Source organism: Stegastes partitus, unplaced genomic scaffold, assembly GCF_000690725.1.
Source record: "Stegastes partitus isolate 25-593 unplaced genomic scaffold, Stegastes_partitus-1.0.2 Scaffold144, whole genome shotgun sequence".
In the NCBI taxonomy this organism is placed as follows: Eukaryota; Metazoa; Chordata; class Actinopteri; family Pomacentridae; genus Stegastes; species Stegastes partitus.
Genome location: NW_007577875.1, coordinates 303,839 through 324,629, shown reverse-complemented (window position 1 = coordinate 324,629; position 20,791 = coordinate 303,839). Strand labels below are relative to the sequence as shown.

The 20,791-nt window shown below is 40.3% G+C and overlaps 2 protein-coding genes across 2 annotated transcripts in view; both read left to right on the top strand.

Moving 5' to 3' along the window:
• Positions 1-13,390, top strand: htr3b (5-hydroxytryptamine (serotonin) receptor 3B). The gene is made up of 9 exons (XM_008279109.1): positions 1-34; positions 893-1,056; positions 2,391-2,435; positions 2,729-2,838; positions 3,710-3,879; positions 5,085-5,242; positions 11,769-11,979; positions 12,690-12,899; positions 13,125-13,390. The coding sequence occupies exons 1-9, from the start codon at positions 1-3 to the stop codon at positions 13,388-13,390; spliced, it is 1,368 nt and encodes a 455-aa protein (XP_008277331.1).
• A 4,408-nt stretch (positions 13,391-17,798) lies between these two features.
• The window catches only part of htr3a (5-hydroxytryptamine (serotonin) receptor 3A), a 7,135-nt gene continuing 4,142 nt past the window's right edge, over positions 17,799-20,791 (top strand). Inside the window, exons 1-6 of the mRNA XM_008279108.1 lie at positions 17,799-17,868; positions 18,977-19,140; positions 19,630-19,674; positions 19,884-19,993; positions 20,078-20,247; positions 20,607-20,767. Coding sequence (XP_008277330.1) covers positions 17,799-17,868; positions 18,977-19,140; positions 19,630-19,674; positions 19,884-19,993; positions 20,078-20,247; positions 20,607-20,767 — 720 coding nt within the window. The remainder of the gene's footprint in view (positions 17,869-18,976; positions 19,141-19,629; positions 19,675-19,883; positions 19,994-20,077; positions 20,248-20,606; positions 20,768-20,791) is intronic.

Below are 20,791 nucleotides of genomic sequence, written 5' to 3'. Positions count from 1 at the left end.
ATGTCTCTCATTTGGTTGATCCTGTCGTTCTCAGGTAAGAAGCTCTTTTTTTTTTTGGCTTAAAGAAATGATCACATGATTGCATTTACCTGAGTAGCATTAACATCAAGTGTTTGTGTACCTGCAGGGAGTTTTGTTCCAGAAATGTGATGTTTTTCTATTAGTTATCAGCTCAAATAGTCTCTTTCTTGCAGACTTGTAGTGCGATGATGTCGTTTTAGACACAATAATAAATGCACCGGTGCAGAAAACCTGCTCGCTAGTTATCGTAAAGCATCACATCCACCAATATAAGCAAATAAATCCATATTATTCTGGTAAATCCGGTTGAAAAGAATGCACGTGCAATGTGTTTTTTGCCTTAGACAAAGGATGTACACTTAATTTCTGCAAGGTGTGTCAATAACGCACACTAGACTCACCGTCAATGTGTCATTTTGCAGACAGACTGATAAAAATTTCATATATTTCACAAACCTTTAGCAGCTTTCTTTGTAATGTGTTATATTTAACGGATAAACTGCACAATCCAGCGATGTTCAACCAGTAATCCAGCGCTCTAACACAATGAGTAGATTAGGTTTTAGTAATTAAATTAAACAATTAACCATGCCTGCACCACAAGATAAACTGGAACAAAAGGAAATAATAAAAAATAAAAAATGCATAGGCCCCATCTACATATCTGAGCATCAGTATTAGCTAAAAGAGCCTCCTTTAGGCCCTAAACGTTCTATTGTGTGTTAATGGAGCATAAAATCTCGCCAAACTGATTTACAATTAATCTAGATTAATGAAACTAATTGTTTAGCAGCGAGCCTTCAGGGCCCTCCAGGGCCCCAGTTTTCCCACTTGGTAATCCAGCTTTCATTTTTTATTTTTATTTTTTTAGCCCATCTGGCTGAATGTGTGCCAGAGAAGCCGAAGCGATCGGCTCTGAACCAGCTGACCAGAACCCTCCTGAGGAAATACGACTGCGGAGTCCGACCGGTTCACAACTGGACCAGTACCACCACCGTCTACATCGACCTGATCCTGCAGTCTGTCCTGGATGTGGTGCGTCTCGCTTCCCTGTTCACACCACTGCTGCTGCAGCAAATCAGTTTTCTGTCCTTTAATTTGTCATTAATTATGAAACACACATTTTATATTATTAAAATCAAATCAAAGTTATTTACGCAGCAAATGGTGAATTTAATCAAGCATAACATTCAACCACTAAAACACTTTCTTTCTGTTCAGGAATGCCAGTAAATAACTATAATTTGACATCTTGCTCAAGAAACAACAATGTGCTTCACTATTATTTTCATTTATTTTGTAAAACAGTACATTTTAAAATTCCTGGATAACAATAATAATTATATTTTAGCATTAAAAATATCATTTGGGTTAGAGAGCTTCTACATACTGGTGTATTAACCGTTACAGAAACATGAGAAGTGATTTTTCTAATTACCAACGGTGCTAATTTAGGACAGCTGTTGCATAAACCTGACTTTGGGAGGGGGTCTGATAGATTTGTTAGGCTGTGTACGTGCATCAGTTTGCAAAACAAGATAAAACTAATCATAAATAACTAAAAAAAAAACAAGGGTTGTACAACATGTGTTTGGTGATTATTGGTAATCAAGAAAGAATGATCACCGATATGTGATATACATTACATATTATGTTTAAACAGCATGTGATAGCCGAGGACCTTTCATTCATAACTAGACTTCTTCATTCATAACGGTGACTATTACTGAGTATGTAAATTAGAAATAGGAGCAATTAAATTATCTCCTCTGTTTACGTGACTGACATTGATCAGTTTGTCTCCTGCAGTTCTCTATTTTCTCAATCTTTCACCGTTTAATTGCCCATTACGTTCCATTTTTAAAAGTTTTATTAATTATTGTTTCCCAGAACCTGTTTCAGGTTAATCTGTGGCTGCCTGCTAACTTAGCCGCTAGCTGTTAGCGTTAGCCGCTGTGAGAGAAGCTAACTTCCTGGTTTGTGTTTCTTGTTCAGTTTTTTCTAATTTCTGAGACCACAGAGTGACGACAGACAGAGAGAGAAAGTAGTACAGTCCATTTATCAATAATTTAAAAAAAAATATCGATAATCGGAAAGGCCAAATATCGGTTGCGATAATCGACCAGGTTGTAGTCGGTGTATCCCGACCAAAAGCCACTTTAAACATGTAAGTTTTAATGTTTTTCTTACGTATGTCCTGTTAATCTCATTCTGTATTTCTCAGCCAAATAAAAAGCCACAACAAGGTGGTATTTTAACTAATTGTTTGTTTTCATTTTGTTTTTTGAATTCAGCTTGACTACAGAAGCCTTAACATATAAATATATTGTCATTAAAAACTGACAATGAGAACATTTCTCTTTTCCCAGGATGGAAAGACTCAAAGCATCACCACCAGTATTTGGTACAGACAGGTAGGAGACCTCTTGGAGTTGTTGTTTCTTATTGTGCAGTTTAGGGGAAACAAGCATTTTTCGCCTTAATAAAATCCAAATTTTTATAATTAAAGAGTTCCAAATATGGAAGCCCTCTGATTTCAACTGCATGTCAACTTTTAACAACTTCTACAAAACTCAGGGTGTTAAAGTGGAAAGTCATTTAGAAAATATCTCACAGTAGATTATAAACACAGCTCAGTTTAAATCTTTATGTGACATACTTAGATAAATAGTGTTGTACTGGCACATACCTCCTCTGCTGCTTCCAGGTCTGGACGGATGAGTTCCTGGTTTGGGACCCGGACGAGTTCGACGGAATCAACGAGATCTCGCTGTCGTCGGACGCCATCTGGATTCCTGACGTTATCGTGAGCGAATTGTAAGAAATTACCAGAAAGAGTCTCGTGTCCTTCAGTATTAATAACATCAATGTCCTGCCCTTTGGGAAGACGTTGACCTTCCAGTCCTGATGATACGTAGTTATGAGCAGAATGAGAAGACGGCGTATGACAGCAGTCTGTTCCAAATCATCCAACTTATCCTCAATAAAATGAGCCGAACAGACGACTGACTTGGATAATTGGTGGTAGAAAAATGGGTCAATATATAAGGGAGATTAAGATGAAAGTTAGCTGGAAAACATGGCCTCTGCAGGAACAGTGTGTTGGGACACGTTTTATAACACAAAAAAACTCTTTAAACACACAGAACTAATGTAAGTTTTTCTTTTATGGCTCAAACTAGATGAGTTTTCGAGGCATTTGAAGCCAGATCGCTTCGTTTTTGGCATCACTAGCCGGTTAATCGTTAATAAATGTTGGTTAAACGCTGTAAAGCCATGACTGATGAGGTTTCTCAAGGTGAGAACACAAGTACAAAACAGGTCCTTATTCCCTACAATCTTAAAATGAATATATATCAGAGTTTGTAGATTTGTGCAGCTGGACATTTTGACTTTACCTTTAATTCTTCTCAGAAAATAACACAAGCTTACACTAAAACAAAACAACACGATTGTAATAGAAAATTGGTGATTGCAGTGAAAAATATTAAGAAATACTTCATTGCTGATAAACAGGAAATACAAGCAGAAGCTAATTCCTGTCATCATCCTCCTGCTGTTTCTCTGCTACATATACGTGGTTTTATGTTGCAGCATCAGTTCACTATAATAAACTCGAGCACTGCTGCTTTGGACTGTTGTTTTTCACCTGTCACCTTACCTCCTCCCCTCCGTCCTTCGTGTGCAGCGTGGAAGAAGGAAAATCCCCCCCGATCCCTTACGTTTACGTCAACTCGTCCGGCTCGGTGAAGAACTACCGGCCCATCCAGGCGGTGCTGGCCTGCAGCCTGGAGATGTACGCCTTCCCGTTCGACAAGCAGAACTGCAGCCTCACCTTCCGCAGCTGGCTTCATTCGGGTGCGTTGGAGAAACTCGTGAGCTCAGGAGAGTCAGCGTTTAAAAGTTTGATCCTGTCGGAGGCTTCAGGGGAGGATTTTGGTCCGAGTGATTCCAACTAATGGAGTGTACCTTCTTGATCTTAGTTGCATTTACAGGCTTTGTTTTTCTGGAGCTTCAAACCGTCTTGATCAGTAGTTTGTTCAGTTTTCATGGGTTTGGGTCACGCTTAGTGCAGGATGGACGCTGCTAAATGAACAGATCATCCAGTCAGACTCTAGTATGCGTCTGGATCGTATCCAAAGTTTAGCAAATCAACACTTCTTACAAATAGTTCAACACTTTCAGATCTCTGCTGGGTCAGTCTAAGGGCTATGATGGTATCAACAAGAACCTTGTAAACGAGACTGAATGAAGATGGTTTTATAAGGAGGTCAGCATGACTCCTGATAGTTTTTTTTTTCCTCAATCCAACAGTTCAAACTCCAAATGTTTTAAATTTAGCACGACACAAGACAAGCAACAGCGGCAGGTCTTTACATTTAAATCCTCTCCGTGCAGCTCTGTGTGATTTCTTTGGGAATTATCAATAATTAAGATTCTGAATCAACTGCATAATGAGAATTAACAGCCTCCAATTTTACTCTGCTTCAAACGTGCTGAAAGTGCAATTAAGAAAAAAAGAAATATCTCAGACAGCACTTCATTAATCAAGCTGGAATTTTACAAATACGATTTTAAATATTCATAGTTTATGACACAAAAATTTCAAGCTAATCAAAGACAGTAGAGCAGAAAGAACCTGATGATTTGGGATTAAATGAACCAACTGTGCTTGTTCAGTTTTTGATTTAAAGCCCAACCTGAGAATCAGTTGGTCCATAAAAGGTCCTTTTTGATTCCTCTGTGAACAACATGAACCTGCTTCATAACAGCATGATGCAAATCACCACACACCCTCTACAAGACATCTGTATGAAGCTCCTAACCCTCGAACAAATCTAATCCTGTCATTGTTGGCCAAATTTGTAAAAACGACATCTTTATGTTGCGCTAAGGAGCTTAAATCTCTCAAATTTGTTGATAAACCTTCAGTTGAGACTGTTGAGAAGATCCCAGTTCACGCTGCTTGTATATCTGAAATACAAAACTGAACTATCTGGTGGAAATCCATGTTTTTCCGTCTTACTGCCATCTTTTATTCTTTGTTATGTGTCCGTGCGCAGTGAAAGAAATCGACCTGGCTCTGTGGAGGAGCGCCGAGGCCATCGCCAGCGATAAGAGGGAGTTCATGAACGACGGAGAATGGGAGCTGCTGTCGATTCCTTCTCAGTACTGGCAGATCCGGCAGGACGACACCGACTACGCCCACATCCAGTTCAACGTATGTGCCTCCAACACACATCACACTGGTCTCAGGGAGGGGGGATTCAAATACAGGACTTAATGTAAAGAAAGGGAAAAGGAGGTTCTAATGAATGACTGAATAAATACTTACTTTAAATCACTTCTTATAGGCTTGTTTTTATGTGACGTCATCTATTTTTATCTTATAATAGATTTTTTATATTTTTTATTTTATAGTTAATTTTCTTTTACTCATTTACATTTTATTTTATTTATTTGCTATTATTATTATTTTTAGTTTTGTGTGTTTTTACATTTTTATCATTTATTGTTCATTTTATTGTCTTTTGCCTTTTATTTATTTATTTACCATTATTTTTACTGTTATGTTTATGGTTTTACCCTCAAATTATTTTTATTTATTTTATTTTTTTCCTGCTTCTTCTTTTTCCTGACTCGGATCTGGTATTTTTGGTTCTGTTAGTATTTTATCTGATGATGTCGTATTGATTTAATTTTTAAAAAATTTCCCCATGTTTAACTCTAAATTTTTCCATTGTATTTATTTTGTTGTAAATTTTAATGTCTGTTACCTGTTATTTATTTACTTTATTTATTTACTTTTTTGTCTTATGTTTATGTTTTTAGTCTCAATTTTGTTTTCTTTCCTTTTTTTCTTCCTTTTCCCTACTCGGATATGATATTTTTGTTTTTTTAGTGTTTTATCTTGTATTGATTAATGTTTAAAATCTTTATCCATTGATTGATTTTCAAATGTTATTTATTTTATTGTTCATTTTATTCTCTTTCACCCTTTATTATTCACTAATTTACACCTTTATTTTATTTATTTTACTATTATTATAACTAATATTGTGTTCATGGTTTTCCCTCCATTTTCCGTTTTCCCGCCTCTTCTTTCTCTTTACTTGGATGTGATTCTATCTGGTGTTGCTGCATTGATTCATTTTGAAAGTCTTTCACCATTTTCACCTTTATTCCTGCCTTGTCTTCCTCCTTTTGTTTCGTTCTTCTTGAGTATCCTTCTGTTTGTGTTGCAGTTTTTTAAAGGAGCTATATAAATAAAGTTGTTATAATTATTGATCCTATTTTCAATCTTATTCTAACATTACTGGGATGGAATGGTTTCATATTGCAGCTCCGCGATGAGCGAGCCAGTAGCTGCACTGGGATCGCTGGTCGATGCCGAGCTTTAAGCTGCGGGTTGCCTCTCCTCCCCGTCAAGCTGTGCACTGGAATTGTAAAGTGCAAAGCAATTGGCTGCGACCTTCATGGATTGAACCGGAGAGCTAATGCCGAATGATGAGGCTGCGGCTGTTTTCTGGCGAGCAGAGAGACGGATAGAGAGGGAAGCTGATAGACAGGGGAGGCTGAGCAGCCATAATGAGACTGTCTCAGTGGTTGCCTGATCAATGGACTTCTTGTTAGCGGCGAGCAAAATGGCCCCATAGCCCATCGCAGGTGGAGAGCAGGGAGGGCTGCTATTTATTCAGCCCAAAGAGCAAAGAGCCTTTTTGGAGATGGAGGCATTTCATGGCTGGCTGGGACATTGTTGCGCCGCGGCAGTTTTGTTGCAGAGCATAGATATGTCATATGGGAGAAAAAATACCGACAACAAAAAAATGCTTCTGTTGATTTTAACAAACAGGAGAAAGAGGCTGAAGAAAGGATGACGGAGCTACAGTATACGGCCGGGAGACGTTTTTATGGCTCAGCCCAAACAAATCCACACGAACAGGCGCCAGTAAATTACCTGCAAAAAATACCTTAAAGCCTGCAGAGAGCTTTTCTTGAAACCAGTCTTCATTCTGCCCCTCGAGTAAAAAAAAAAAAGAAGCACATGTTCATGCTATTCTACTAACATAATTCGCTGCTTCTTTAACTTTATTTTTTTTGGCTTTTCTGTCACGTATTGTTCCCTGTTGGGTCCATTTCATAAAACTGTGCAACTTGCGAGCAGCAATTTGCAACAAAGCTCAAATCCTCTCGTGTTAATTTTGGGCGCTTTTAGCTCGACGGTACGATTCGTGCACGGCAGACAAATGTAGAAAAGCGTGAGTGACACTAAGTCGTGAAGAGGGATGCTGGCAACGTCTGCGGTCTGCGTGTGATTAGTGTTCGCGAAACGCTTTTGCGAAACAGCTTGACGAAGTGAAACCAGCTGAGTTAAAAGCGACAAACAAAACAGACAAAATTGACTTTTTTTTTTCCCTAAACAGCAGATATCAAAGCTAAAATGTTGGAAAGTGGCTCCGAGAGAGTTTAGTGTGGCGGATATCATGGATAAGAAGCTGAATCTAGTGTTTGCTTTGAATGCCAACGAAATGTAATTAGTGCTTTAGTTGGTAGAGTTTTGGTTCTCTGCAGAAGCAGGTAGATGGAAATGATCGTCAGGACTTCAGCTCTGTGTAGGAAGTTATTCCATCTAAAGTCATCCCGGGGCCTTCTGCTCAACCACCTCTGGTTTGTTTCTTATCATAGACTTTAGATATTTACTGATATATCAAGTGTTTTCCAAGATAATTGCCTGATTGACCCGACGTCATCAGTTTTTTTTTTTTTTTCCTCCCACTGTTTGAACGACAACATCTCAGAAACTATTAAAGATAAAATCCTGACGTTTTCAGTGCTATTTTTCGTCATGTCATTGATTCAGAATGCACACAAATGGTTCAGGAGAACATCACAATTTGGCTTCTGCATTATCAACTTTCTTTTGTGAAGGTGTGCTCAAAAAGGCAGATTTTCCTGAGGGTTTACTTTTTTGGGGGGTCAAATTTCAACTTAATCTGGGCGCCCGGATAGCTCGGCGGGCGGGGTGGGCCCAAAAAATATCTTAAAAAAAAAAAATTCAACTTAATCAAAAATTATTCGATGTATTTTTCTAATATTTCAGATTCTGATTCAATGACATGATGAGAAACAACAGTGAAAATTTCAGGTTTTAATCTTGAACAGTTTGTGAGATGTTGTCGTTCAAACATGGACTCAAGTTTCAATGTGTGGAAAAAAAAAAATGTGCTAAAATTTCTCAAATATCTTTAAAAGAGCTGCAAGGTGGCTCAGTGGTTAGCACTGTGGCCTCGCAGCTAGAAGGTCGCCGGTTTCTCGTCCCGGTGGGGCACCAGAATCTTTCTGTGTGGAGTCTCCATGTTCTCCCCGTGCAGCGTGGGTTCTCTCTGGGTTCTCCGGCTTCCTCCCACAGTCCAGAAACATGTTGAGGTTAATTGGGGATTCTAAATTGTTCGTAGGTGTGAATGTGAGTGTGCTTGGTTGTCTGTCTCTAAGTGTAGCCCTGTGATAGACTGGTTATCTGTCCAGGTGGACCTGCCTTCACCCTGAGTCAGCTGGGATAGGCTCCAGCCCCCCATGACCCTAGTGAGGATTAAGCGGTGTATAGATAATGGATGGATGGATCTTTAAAACATATCCATATTTTATACTACAGGTGAGATGGTGGAGCAGAAATTGTTCTATAAATCTGATGCTTTCATAGGAATGACCCGGATGGTTTCTGGTCCTTTGCGGTGAATCTTACTTGCGTTATTTGTTGAAGCAGCGCGTCGGCCGAATCCTCCTCAGTCAGAGGGAACACGCCGACGCTCTCCGACAGGATCAGACTTTCATTAATCACCACCGCAGAGGGTCTGGGACGCGAGCACCGCGACAGAGATACTAGGATTTATTGGAGGTTGTCAGGCTGTGTGTGGTTATCTATAATTGGAAACAATTGGACTGAATATGACTGTTATTAGCACTCCATCACCGATACTGTAACGCGAGACGTGCTGCTAATCAGCCGGCGGCCCGTAAACATTCTGACGTGAAATTTACCCATGAGCAATGATGTCTTCTTTAACAAGACCTACACACATACACCCGGTGTTTGAATTATAGTCGCGTCCTTTCCAAGCTGCACAGTTTATCTTGATTTTTAATCCGGTTCACAAGTTGTTGGTGCACATTAATTAGATTCCATTAATTGGTTGGTGGACAGAAAGCGATCACCAATTACAGGTGAAATATATTTTAGGTTGGTGCCACAGGAAAAAAAATGTGGTTTTTTTTCTGCTGTCTGGGAGTTTAAGGGTTCTTTGTTGCACTAGAAGTTCAGCATAGTCAGGTTTTCTTTTGTTATCGAGCTTAACTAAACCGAACAGCTCGTTTACACAAACAGCTCAGTAAGTCAACCCACGGTTTCTGAGTCTGGGTATGAGTTTGTTCACGTAAAACTGATCAGATCACCAAACATGGAGCTGGATATTTCTCACAAGAACAACATATTATAATAATAATAAGCCCATATGAGCAGTATGAAGCTATAATACGGGCAAAGAGCTGTCCAGTTGTGCTGCTGCAGCCAAATCCAAGACGGAAAGCTGACAAATAAAGTACAAATGTGGGTTAATACACTAATTATGTATAACGGTTTGTTATTCAGCTTTCAGTTAGATTATCATCATGAAACTCTGAAACTGAAGAGAATCAATAACCAAGTAATAAAAATCAAACTGTCCTCGTAGCGGTGCGAAGGATGAACTCAGTGATCTCCAGTATTTTGATTTTTTTCTTCTTGGAACAAATAAAAATCAAATATAAAAAACAATGAAGAGTCTTAAAGCAAATCTTATACAGTCTAGAAGACTTTGGTGTTTTGTCCGTCTGAGTTTTAGGTTTTAGGATAAATGTCTTTAAAACAACCAAGTGGCTTTGCAATAGCAGCTCTAAGCAGATCTGTTGCCCTCCTCAGAGACCCTCTACGGAGCTCTTCCAGGACTGGGGATGCCATTTTTCTCAGGAGTTCAGCTTAAGTTACCATGGCGATGCATCCCAGTAAGACGTGAGCCACCATCCAGAGCTAAACCAGAAGTCACCTCAAACCCTGCTTCAGACTTCTTGGCTCTGATCCTGTTGCTGTTTCAGCCCTTCATCTTCTCAAGCTCCTTCTTCTTCTTCAGCAGCCTCATCCGTCACTACCTGCTCCTCGTTAGCTCCGCCGTGTCTGGCTGCTTAGCCGGCAGCTGCTCGTCAGTCCCACAGGATCTCGGCTCGACTCTTCTCATCCACTTGGGACTCGGCCACTTCTAAACTCCTAATCGGCGCAGATGTTCCCGCGTGCTATCCCGGCCTGCATCCGTCCCAGCTTGCGTCCGACTCCCCGCCGCTGTGAGCTGGTCCGTCTCTGGAGCATCTCTTTGTTGTGGGTTCCTGCCTCTGGAGCTCAGGGCCTGTTCTCGTGCTGCCGTGATCACAGCCTCGGCTCCGTCCTTCAGATCGGCCTTTTTCTAGCCACCGGTAGGATGTCGCCTCCTTCATCTGCAGATCAGACGCTGCTCCTGTGATATTTCCTCGTCCTTTCTTTCTTTTGCTGCCTGAGGCGATCTCTCAGCAGTTCATCCTGGGGGGCCGTCTTCCTTTCTCCTTGTTTCATCTTGGATATCGGCTCTGACATTGGCCCCGCACTTTTAGTTGTGATCATTCTTTAAGGACGTTTGCTTGGAGTTGTTTTCTACCCAACACATTTAACCCTCTGAACCCCTCCAAAGACGTGCTATGTTTTAAAAAATAAACAAATTATACTATTAATCAGGGCAAGAAGCTGCAAAAACAGGCAGAATCATAAACTTTCGGGTCATTGAACTACTCATCTGTGGTGCACAGATCCAACATCCAACAATTTAAGCTAAAAAACCTGATTTTATCAATTAAATAATCGATTAAAAATCAGTAGTTTGTACTAACCAGATTCTATAAAAACCAAAAAATTTTGCACGTCTTGGTGCAACTGTACAGCCATGAGTGACTCAGCTGTGACCATCAGTCACATGGCAAAAATTCAAAGACTTTCAGGCTGAGCTGGGTTGAACTGCAGGATGTGTTTATGTATGTTAGTATTTAATATTGACACAAATCAAAAAAGTCAAATATCTGTAGCGTATAGATTCATTGTTTACTTCTGGTATTGGTACCACATGTGGGCACTTAGTAAACTGTTGCACATGCTGGATACAGAGTTTTCTCCTTTTTTTTGGTAAAATAAATAATTAAGGAAAACCAATTTTTTTTCTTTTTAAAAAAAATGTTTCATGGCATTATTATTTTGTCGTACTGCACAAAAGAGATCTTCAAGTTTTTCTACTTCTAATCATGGTTGTGCTGTTTCTGTAAAAGGTGCAGGACTTTAAGTTTAAACGTGCCAGGCGTGAAAAATATATAAATAGATAAACAGAAACTGCTCGAGGTTCCATTTTTCATCCTGTTGCTGCCTCTACATTTTTAATGGCGTGTGTAGGTTTTTGTTAGAAGTTGTGTGTTTGTTTGAGCGCAGTGTCCACTAAACAAGAGATCTTTTTTTTAAAGCCATTAGATAGAATCGTGTGTTTTGTGGATTATCAGAGTCACATTGGCAATACTTCTGGAGCGAAGTGCCACAAAAACAACCAAACAGCCTGGACGGATGATCCCTCCACTCAGCCGGGCCAACCTGAATGAATGATATTACTTCTCACATCCCAGCTGACTTGTCCTGATCTCTCACTCAGGTGTTGATCCGCCGGCGCCCCCTGCTGTATGTGGTGGGTCTCCTCATCCCCAGCATCTTCCTCATGCTGGTGGATGTGATCAGCTTCTACCTGCCTCTGAACAGCGGCACGCGCATCGCCTTCAAGATCAGCATCCTGCTGGGCTACACCGTCTTCAGAGTCAACCTGACGGACGAGCTTCCTGTCACCGCCGTCAGGACTCCGCTCATCGGTAGCCTCTCCTCGGATTTGATGCTCTTCGTTTTGTCCATCAGTGTTGTGTTCACATGGCATTTATGAACAAAATTGAATTGTCTTCACTAAATGATCACATTTAATCCAGCTGCTGTGCATTATGTGTTAAAGATGCACCACTGATGCTCCCGAGGCTACGACCTTGCTGCGCCTCAGGCTGTGCTCACATGGAAAATATCATCTGTTTGCATGTTACTGTGTTTTTCATTCCAAGCATATGTAAAAAAGAGAATGAAGTGCATGGTTTGCATGTAAACATTTGGCTTTATAAGGTTAAAACATGTTAACAAGAGCAGGTTTCAGGTTAATTACTCTCTGTCTGACGGCGTGGCGCGATGCTGGTAGCTCCACATAGCTGACTGGATGATCCGGCCTGCCACTCATTATTGGATGTTAGCATAAAAATGTAATATCTGTCAATATCATTATCGGTTTTCTTTGCCTATAATGACAACCGATAGAATAATACCTGGATTTTGACATCAAACTGCATCGTGAAGCGTGTGAACAAGTGGGCTGCAGCAATAAACATACATCGGTATCAGTTGATATCGGAATCAGAAGTAGAGAGTTGGACGATATCGGCATTTTGGATATTGGCAAAAAAAAAAAAAAACAATATCGGACATCCCTATTGGATACAGTTCTTGTTTTTGTGTAACTAGGCGGTGTTGTCTGACTTCTCAGGCGTGTTCTTCGCCGTGTGCATGGCCCTGCTGATGCTCAGCCTGACCAAGTCCATACTAGTGGTGAAGCTGCTCCACCACAGCGAGAAGGAGGTCAAGCAGATGTCAGTGTCGGCCTGCCTGCTGGACAAGTACGGCTCAGCTGGCCACGGCTTCACCGAGAGCGTCTTAACCTCCATCAAAACCCTCGACCACATCCACCCGTCTGCAGGTGGGCTTCAAGTCAACGATCTGAGTGAATGAACGCTCGGATAAAAACAAGCCAAAGCACGTTTTGCATCCTGTTTGAGCTCTAAAAACGGAGGGTTTCTTTTTAAAACTACCACTAATATGCAATTAGAGAGTTGTCCCATCCCTGCTGATCAGCTTTGATTGTTCACATTTATTCAGAGAACAGCGTGAATCTTCAAACCAGATTTTCTTGGTCTTCTCACAGATTACGAGCTCGAACACTCACCGGAGGAGGATCTGCTGTCCCTGAACGAGCTCCAGGACGCTCCCTCTGGACTGGAGTGGCTCCTCGGAGAGCTGGCTTCCCTCCGCCAGGCTTTGTCCCAGGAAGACGGCGAGTCTGCGGCTCAGGCTGAGTGGCTGGCCCTCTGCTCCAAGCTCGACCGCCTGCTGTTCCGCCTTTACCTGCTGGTGCTGGCCGTGTACGCTGGTACCCTGCTGCTGCTCTGGGCCAGCTGGAGCTTCAACTGACCCGCACTGCCACAGATGTCTGAATGCTGCAAAGCACATCTTGCTTACGTTACAGCGATTCTCAATGTAGTTCTTTAAAGCCTTCGTGTATAAAACAGAACTACTCATTAGTTAAACTAGCAGTTAGAATAAATGAAGTTTCACGGCATTGAAACTAGAAATATAGCAAATAAAGCTGAAACCAGCAGGTTGGAAGTAGCTCATTAGATTAGAAATGATGTTTTTTACTAATTTTTTAGTGTTGATTTGTATTTATTTGTTGCCAATAGAGTGAAACATGGTACTTAGCTGTAGACAAGCTGCTAGCTGGTGTTCGCTAACTGCTCTGAGGGTTTGTACCTAAAGTCATGGTCATACAGAAGCGCCTCTGTTGCCTTCATATATTGGTTTTATGGTTTTATTTCAGACCCCATTAAAAGCTCCAAATATTGGTGTGGACGTTACTTTCCTACTTTGTTGCTCCTCTGAATCAGAAAACAGCTGAGAAATCCATCCATCCATCATCTATACACCGCTTAATCCTCACCAGGGTCATGGGGGGCTGGAGTCTATCCCAGCTGACTCAGGGTGAAGGCAGGTTCACCTGGACAGGTAACCAGTCTATCACAGGGCTACACTTAGAGACAGACAACCAAGCACACTCACATTCACACCTACGGACTATTTAGAATCACCAATTAACCTCAGCATGTTTCTGGACTGTGGGAGGAAGAACCCGGAGAGAACCCACTCTGCACGGGGAGAACATGGAGACTCCACGCAGAAAGATCGCAAACCGGTGACCTTGTAGCTGCGAGGCCACAGTGCTAACCACCGAGCCACCTTGCAGCTGAGAAATAAGTCAGCTTAAAAAAAATGCTTGATGGCAGATATGATATGAAAATCTAATAAACACTATTTCTGTGGAGTGCATTGACATAATAACGTTGCATCAACTTAAAACTGTGTGTAATTTAAATTCAAATTTCTGCATTCGTTGATTTAAAAGTAAATTCAAGTTGAGGTAATTTATGACAATGGCTTGATAAGTACATTTTTATCACTTTAAAATTTCAGATCTCCTCCTTCATCTTAACGTGTCGGGACAATTTCAGACAAATGAAGACTGTCAGTTAAAAATCATTTTCCTAACTCAATGCAGAGTGTTGGTTAAAAATAATCTCTTTGGAAGTTTTCTAAAGTCAGTTGTTGTGTGCTTGTCGCGATGTTACAGCAGAACACTTGGAACCAGCGTAATTTAAAATTTAGGTATATTTATTATAAAAGATTATTATTACTAATGATTAATATTATTACTATTATCAGCATTATTATTAACATTACGGCCACTTTGTGTGCAACACACGCAGCTAAAACACTAAATGCAAATCACTTTAAAAGGTCAACACATAAAAATGAAATAACATCACATATATTATAGTTTACTGTACAAAAAGAAGACCAGAATAAAAATGTTTTTAAGTGCTGTTTGAAGGTTTCAACAGAGCCTCCCTCTCTGATACCTGTGAGGAGGCAAATATAAAACATGATTTAGGAAGTCGTTGTATGTGATTCCTCTCCGAGATGCTTTTATAAGAACTGAACAGATTATAATGTGCGTTGTTTGTATGCTGTTAGAGGATGACGCTGATTTATTGCAATGTGACTTTTATTTGGTAGTTTTAGCTTTTGTTTTTGTGAGTTATGATGATTTAGTTTGCACCAGAAAGACTGAGCATCATTTTACTTTAAAGTAAAAGTGAAAATAAAGAATCCTGAACTGTTGGTATCTGCTGGTTCATGTGAATATCTGAGCACACACAACAATGACAAGATGAAAAGTCGTATTTGTGGTATTTAAACTGTGACAAATGTCTAGAAATTAGTTTTTCCCAATACAAATGATTATCAAATGAACAAAAGTAAAGTCCCAGTGGCCTGAAAGCAGAGTGCATTGGCTCAACCTGCCCTCGATGCTGCACAGGAACATCATCGGTCTGACAAAGACATAATCGTATCCAGCGAGTTATTATGTTTCCCGACAGCAAAGGTTTACTCAGTGATGCTGCATAATAAAGCAGCTCTCTGGAGAACATCCTCACTGCCACTATGATGTTATGATATTGTATTCACGCTTTAATCTCCACCCCACCGCCACAAAATAGATCAGCAGAAGAAAAAAAAACACACACAGCATCCAGAGCTCGGCTGCTGCGTCTCTATTCCCTGTCGGCTCCCCCTAATAGTCGTGATAAGAATATCAAAAGTGCATCACGTTAAAAATTTGCCGGTGGAACGATCCATATTAATGCAATTGTGACGGCATCTGCAACCTTCTCGTTCTTCTGGCAGTAGATCTGGTTACATGATGTTACGCAACACGGCTGCAGATGAACGTTTCACTGCTGCTTCACTCTGAACGTCATCTCAAGACGATTGCATCTATTGTGTGTTTTTTTTTAATAGCCACAGGACGAATTGTTTTGTGAATATAACACGCGACAGAAGTGACAACAAAAGCCTCTTTGAGTCGAACCAACCGCGGGGACGCCTTTGTGGAATTACAGACGTGCTGTGCATCCATTTAGACAAGACGGCAACAAGGCCCCGAAGGCTGCAGAGCTCATGTTCATTAGTTATTAAAGCGCGGACAAGTGAGAAACTAGGCCACCGAATCCGTCTGTAGGAAATGTAACACCAGCGAAGCTCGAGTCGTGTTTCGGCTCCGCGAGGCTTTGAACCTCTGAACTCTGGGCTGTCTCTGGGTGGCTTTTTTTTTTTTGCTCCTGTCACATCTTTTTCTTTTTGCACATTGTGGGCTCAGTTTTTCAAGTCCTGCACCTCGATGGAACCAGAACAACCAGACCGGAAGGAGAGAGAACTCAGAAATGTGGTCTGTGCAGTAGGACACAGATAAAATACCATAAACCATAAAAAAAAGACAAAATTTAGGGGAAAAAAATCTGGAAACAAAATGTGAAATATTTTTCTGAATGTAGCCACGTTTTACCAACACTGGAAAACAATGACGACTCTGTTTATTACATATATTTTACTGTGTGTTCTTATGATTTGTTCTGTGTCAAAACAGTCTGAAGATCACCTGAAAACTTGCAAATGGTTTATTTTTGGCATATTTTTAAACTGAGACATGTAGAATAAGGTGATTTTGATGAAATATGATGACTTAAGCTTAGATTTTGTTCATTTTCCTGACGTGACGGCCAAAGAACCTGCAAAAATTGTGATATTCTGTGGTTTTTTTTTTGCATTTTTTGGCTCTGATAAAGTATTTTTGGGGCGATTTATTTAAAGAAAACCTTTCACACTTGCTGGGGAGGTTTTGGGGAACAGACGGTTAATTTACTGAGCCTGAGGATTACACACGATAAGATAAAATAAGCGTTTATTGATCCAGTAGTAGGGACGTTTTCAGTGTTACAGCAGCAAAGGGGACGCTGCAAATGTGTAGGAATCATGAGCAGAGAATTGTTTTAAACAGAAAAATACACGTAAGAACTGTTGATACTGCACAGATTCATGTGGATGTGGAAAATATTGAAATTTCACATAAATTATTCATCTATATATTAAACAATACAATGATATTGTGCATATTAAACCATGCATTTCGCTGCTTTGTACTTGTACATGTGTAATGACAATAAAGTTTAATCTAATCTAATCTAATGAGTAGAAGTATTGAGATAATAAATACTGATGCTGCACAGATTTGATCCATATTGCACAGTGAGTAGAGAATACTGATGGTGCACAGATGTGTTCAAACTAAAGCAAATCTAAAGGTTGTTTTTGGAGTTTGGTGCTTCTGACAGCTGCAGACAAAACTGTTAATTATTCTCTGTGCGTCTTTTGTTTTAGTTATAAGCAATGTGAATGTGTGTGAGGATCAAGTGGACCACAGTATCTTTATCTTAGAGAGATTTTCTGAATAAATCAGCTCAAACTCACTCATAAGTGTGGCTGGAAACCCCGACAGTGGTGTCCTCTGATCAGGACTTTAACCGATTTCAGAAGCTAAAAGCGACAAATAATAAACAAAATGCCCTTGAACTGAAAATGCTGACACCTTCCTATCTGTAGGTAAACATTCCTAATTGATCATCTCTACATAACACACTGGTGTCTCAGTATTTCTTCATTAGATGACTCCTCCAGTGTAACCCACCATCCAGTCTCAGAGCTGTGACTTACATCTGAGCAGCGTCTCAGCCTCGCTGTGTGGAGGAGCAGGAGTGGCGTCAGAGCCGACGGATACACCCTCCTGAGCACAGCGACACTAACAAGGTTGTGATGGTGGATGCGGGTGAAGCCATGCATATAGTGGACGGAGATGGAGGAGGCGGCTGTCAGGCGTCCCGAGGCCTTTCATCAGAGCGGCAGGAGAAAACACAGGTGAACTGACACCATGAGACTCTCGGCGGCCTGGACGGCGCTGGCGTTCCTCCTGCTCCACGGAGCGGCAAGAGCCTGCACAGGTACTTCTGATTCACACTCCAGCACATGCACTTAGATGTTGGTTTATACGCTGAGCTTCTGGCAGCACAGAGTTCGTTCACTCTGATGAATCTGGAGTTTTAGATTCAACAAAGATCTGCAGAAAATGGCATGTTTTAGTCCATGCAACACATCTTAATTGGACTTTTACATTTATTTTTGTACAGTTTGGGAGATTTATTTACATGTCCTTCTGCTGATAAACTTACTATAAATGCAACACTGTGTTAAAAAGTCAATACTAATATAAACTTGTAGAATCTGTGAGGATGTTAGTCAGAAAATAATGGAAATATTTTGATTTTTTTCCTGTTTTTGTATTTGCTGCTACTGATTTCATTTTTTAAAATCTACATTTTAGTATTTACTGTTTTGTACTAAAACCAGTCCTAGTACGTTAAAACCTATTTGGAATTAAAACTAAACTAAAGCAATGAAGAAATACTACAGCTCACAGTTCTGAACAAATGAGACCAAAAATACACAAAGTGCATAAAAATATAAAGTGTGTGATTTTGTTGTCCATTATTAGGTGTTAAAAGTTGTTATTTAGTGAATTGTATTGAAGATTATGAAACTTTAACATTGTTGTGCTGAAAAAGAAAAAAAAATTAAAATATAGAAGTATTTTATGGGAATTTAAGCTGTTATTTAAAATATTACAGCTCACAGTATTTAAAGTAATGTTGCTTAAAAAAAAGCAGGAAACTGCTGGTTTTCATAAAATAAAATACATTTAAAAAAGAAAACCTTTAAAACATTTTATTTTGAATCATGTTGGAAAGTTACTTCCACAATTGCCACTAAAAAAGAAAAGAAAAGAAAAGATGAGCAGAAACAGAATTTATTTTATATATATTTATCAGATTTCTTTACCTGCTGTGTATGTCTGAGATGCGTTCAGCTTTTTTTGATTTCTGTCAAACATGAGAAACTGTTTATTTGAATTAGGAGAATCTATAAATGATGTGTGCTCTGAGCTTCATCACTCATAAATACATTCAAATATTGTTCACAGATTTTCCTTTTATCACATTTAATTAAGATAAACACAGTTCTGTCTATTATTAAGATGATGATGTTTTCCAGCGAAGAAGGCCGGCGGCAGCACCGGGAGGTTTGCCAACGCCACCTTAGTGCGACTCTCTGACTTTCTGAGCGGCGGTTACAAGAAAGGTGTGAGGCCGGTGAAGGACTGGAGGACGTCCACCATCGTGGCCATAGACCTCATGGTTTACTCCATCCTCAGTGTGGTGAGTTCAGGACTGAGGTTCTGTTTTACTGATTCAGGTAAAGCTGTGGAGGTGTGAGCATTGTTTTGATGGTTGACATTTTAGTGGAATTTCAACTCACATTTCTGCACCAGTTGAGAGAAAACTGCATTCAAGTCGAGGTAATTTGATGAAATTGAATTAATAACTTAATTTGTCTTGAGTTCAGGATTGTAGGTCTTCTATCTTAATCTTCTATCTCTTAGATTAAAAGATGATTTTTTTGCTGACCTCAAACATTGCTTTTTGTATACATGGATAAGTGTAGTTAGGGTAGTTTTTGTAGGTCTTTTAATGTGTGTTACATCGTTTTGAATCTTTTTTTTCTGTTCTGTAACACTTTAGGTTAGCTGACGTTGGACTAACTTGATAATTTCATAAAAGCCGTCCTCATGTGCAGCAATATTAACTTGGCTCGTACGACAAATACGAAAGTATTTCCTTACAATTTGTCCTTTTGTCTCATTAAAGGATGAGAAAAACCAGGTTTTGACCACATACGTGTGGTACAGACAGGTAAGAGAAAGGAAAAGTCACAACATGTCAGTTTGTCTTCCTGCATTACAGTTAATTAGACATTTGATGCACTGCTTGATACCTTTAAATTATTTTATGTGGTCTTTACAGTCATTGCACTTTTCACTAATCTTCCTTCTGGTTAAATATTTTGCTTTTCTTTTAAACTATTATACATGTTATTCTTCTAACATTCTTGAATGTTTTAGTCGTGGACCGATGAGTTCCTGGTGTGGAATCCAGAAGACTTTGATGAAGTCAAGCAGGTTTCGATCCCGACAGCTAACGTCTGGGTTCCCGACATCCTCATCAACGAGTTGTAAGAGCTGCTGCTGTTAGACGTTCTTATTTCCACACTTTCTGCTGCGCTAAATGGAATTACTGTCATCATTTCTGCCTGCAGCGTGGACGTGGGCAAGTCTCCGGACATCCCGTACGTCTACGTGACTCACGATGGACTCGTACGCAACTACAAGCCCATCCAGGTGGTCACGGCCTGCACGCTGAACATCTACAACTTCCCGTTTGACGTCCAGAAATGCAGCCTCACCTTCCAGAGCTGGCTGCACACCAGTATGACGGAGTTTGTTCATCAGACATTTGTTGTTTCAAAATAAAAAAACGGTTGAATTTCCATCAGAAGATTAAATGAAGATCCTCCATAAGTTGCATTTTGCACTAAAAATGAATCAATTAACTGCGTTCAAAGTGCAGTAAACAGAAGAGGAAAGAAAAAAACCCTGAATCTAATCAATACCGGCTTTAAAACGGCGCCGAGCCTTGTGGCTCCTGAGCCGAGCCTCTGTTGTGTTGGGTGCATCCATCAGCTCTCTCCTGCTGTGACATGTGCTCGCTGAGCGGAGCGCCGGGTGAAGGCTGACTTGTTGCCATGGCTGTTTCATGCCGCTCTCGATGCTGTGTTCGATTTGCAGTTGACGACATCAACATCACCCTGATGCGAAGCCCCGAGGAGCTCCGGGAGGACAAGAGCGTCTTCATGAACCAGGGCGAGTGGGAGCTGCTCCACATCCTGTCCGACTACAAGATCTTCAGCGTGGACAACGACGACTACTACGCCGAGATGAAGTTCCACGTGAGCGCGGGAATTTATGACGAG

Coding starts and splice junctions, on each gene's coding strand:
- htr3b (XM_008279109.1), top strand. CDS start 1: ATGTCTCTCATTTGGTTGATCCTGTCGTTCTCAG. Junction 5,243..11,768: donor ACGCCCACATCCAGTTCAAC/GTATGTGCCTCC, acceptor TCTCTCACTCAG/GTGTTGATCCGCCGGCGCCC. Junction 11,980..12,689: donor CGTCAGGACTCCGCTCATCG/GTAGCCTCTCCT, acceptor CTGACTTCTCAG/GCGTGTTCTTCGCCGTGTGC.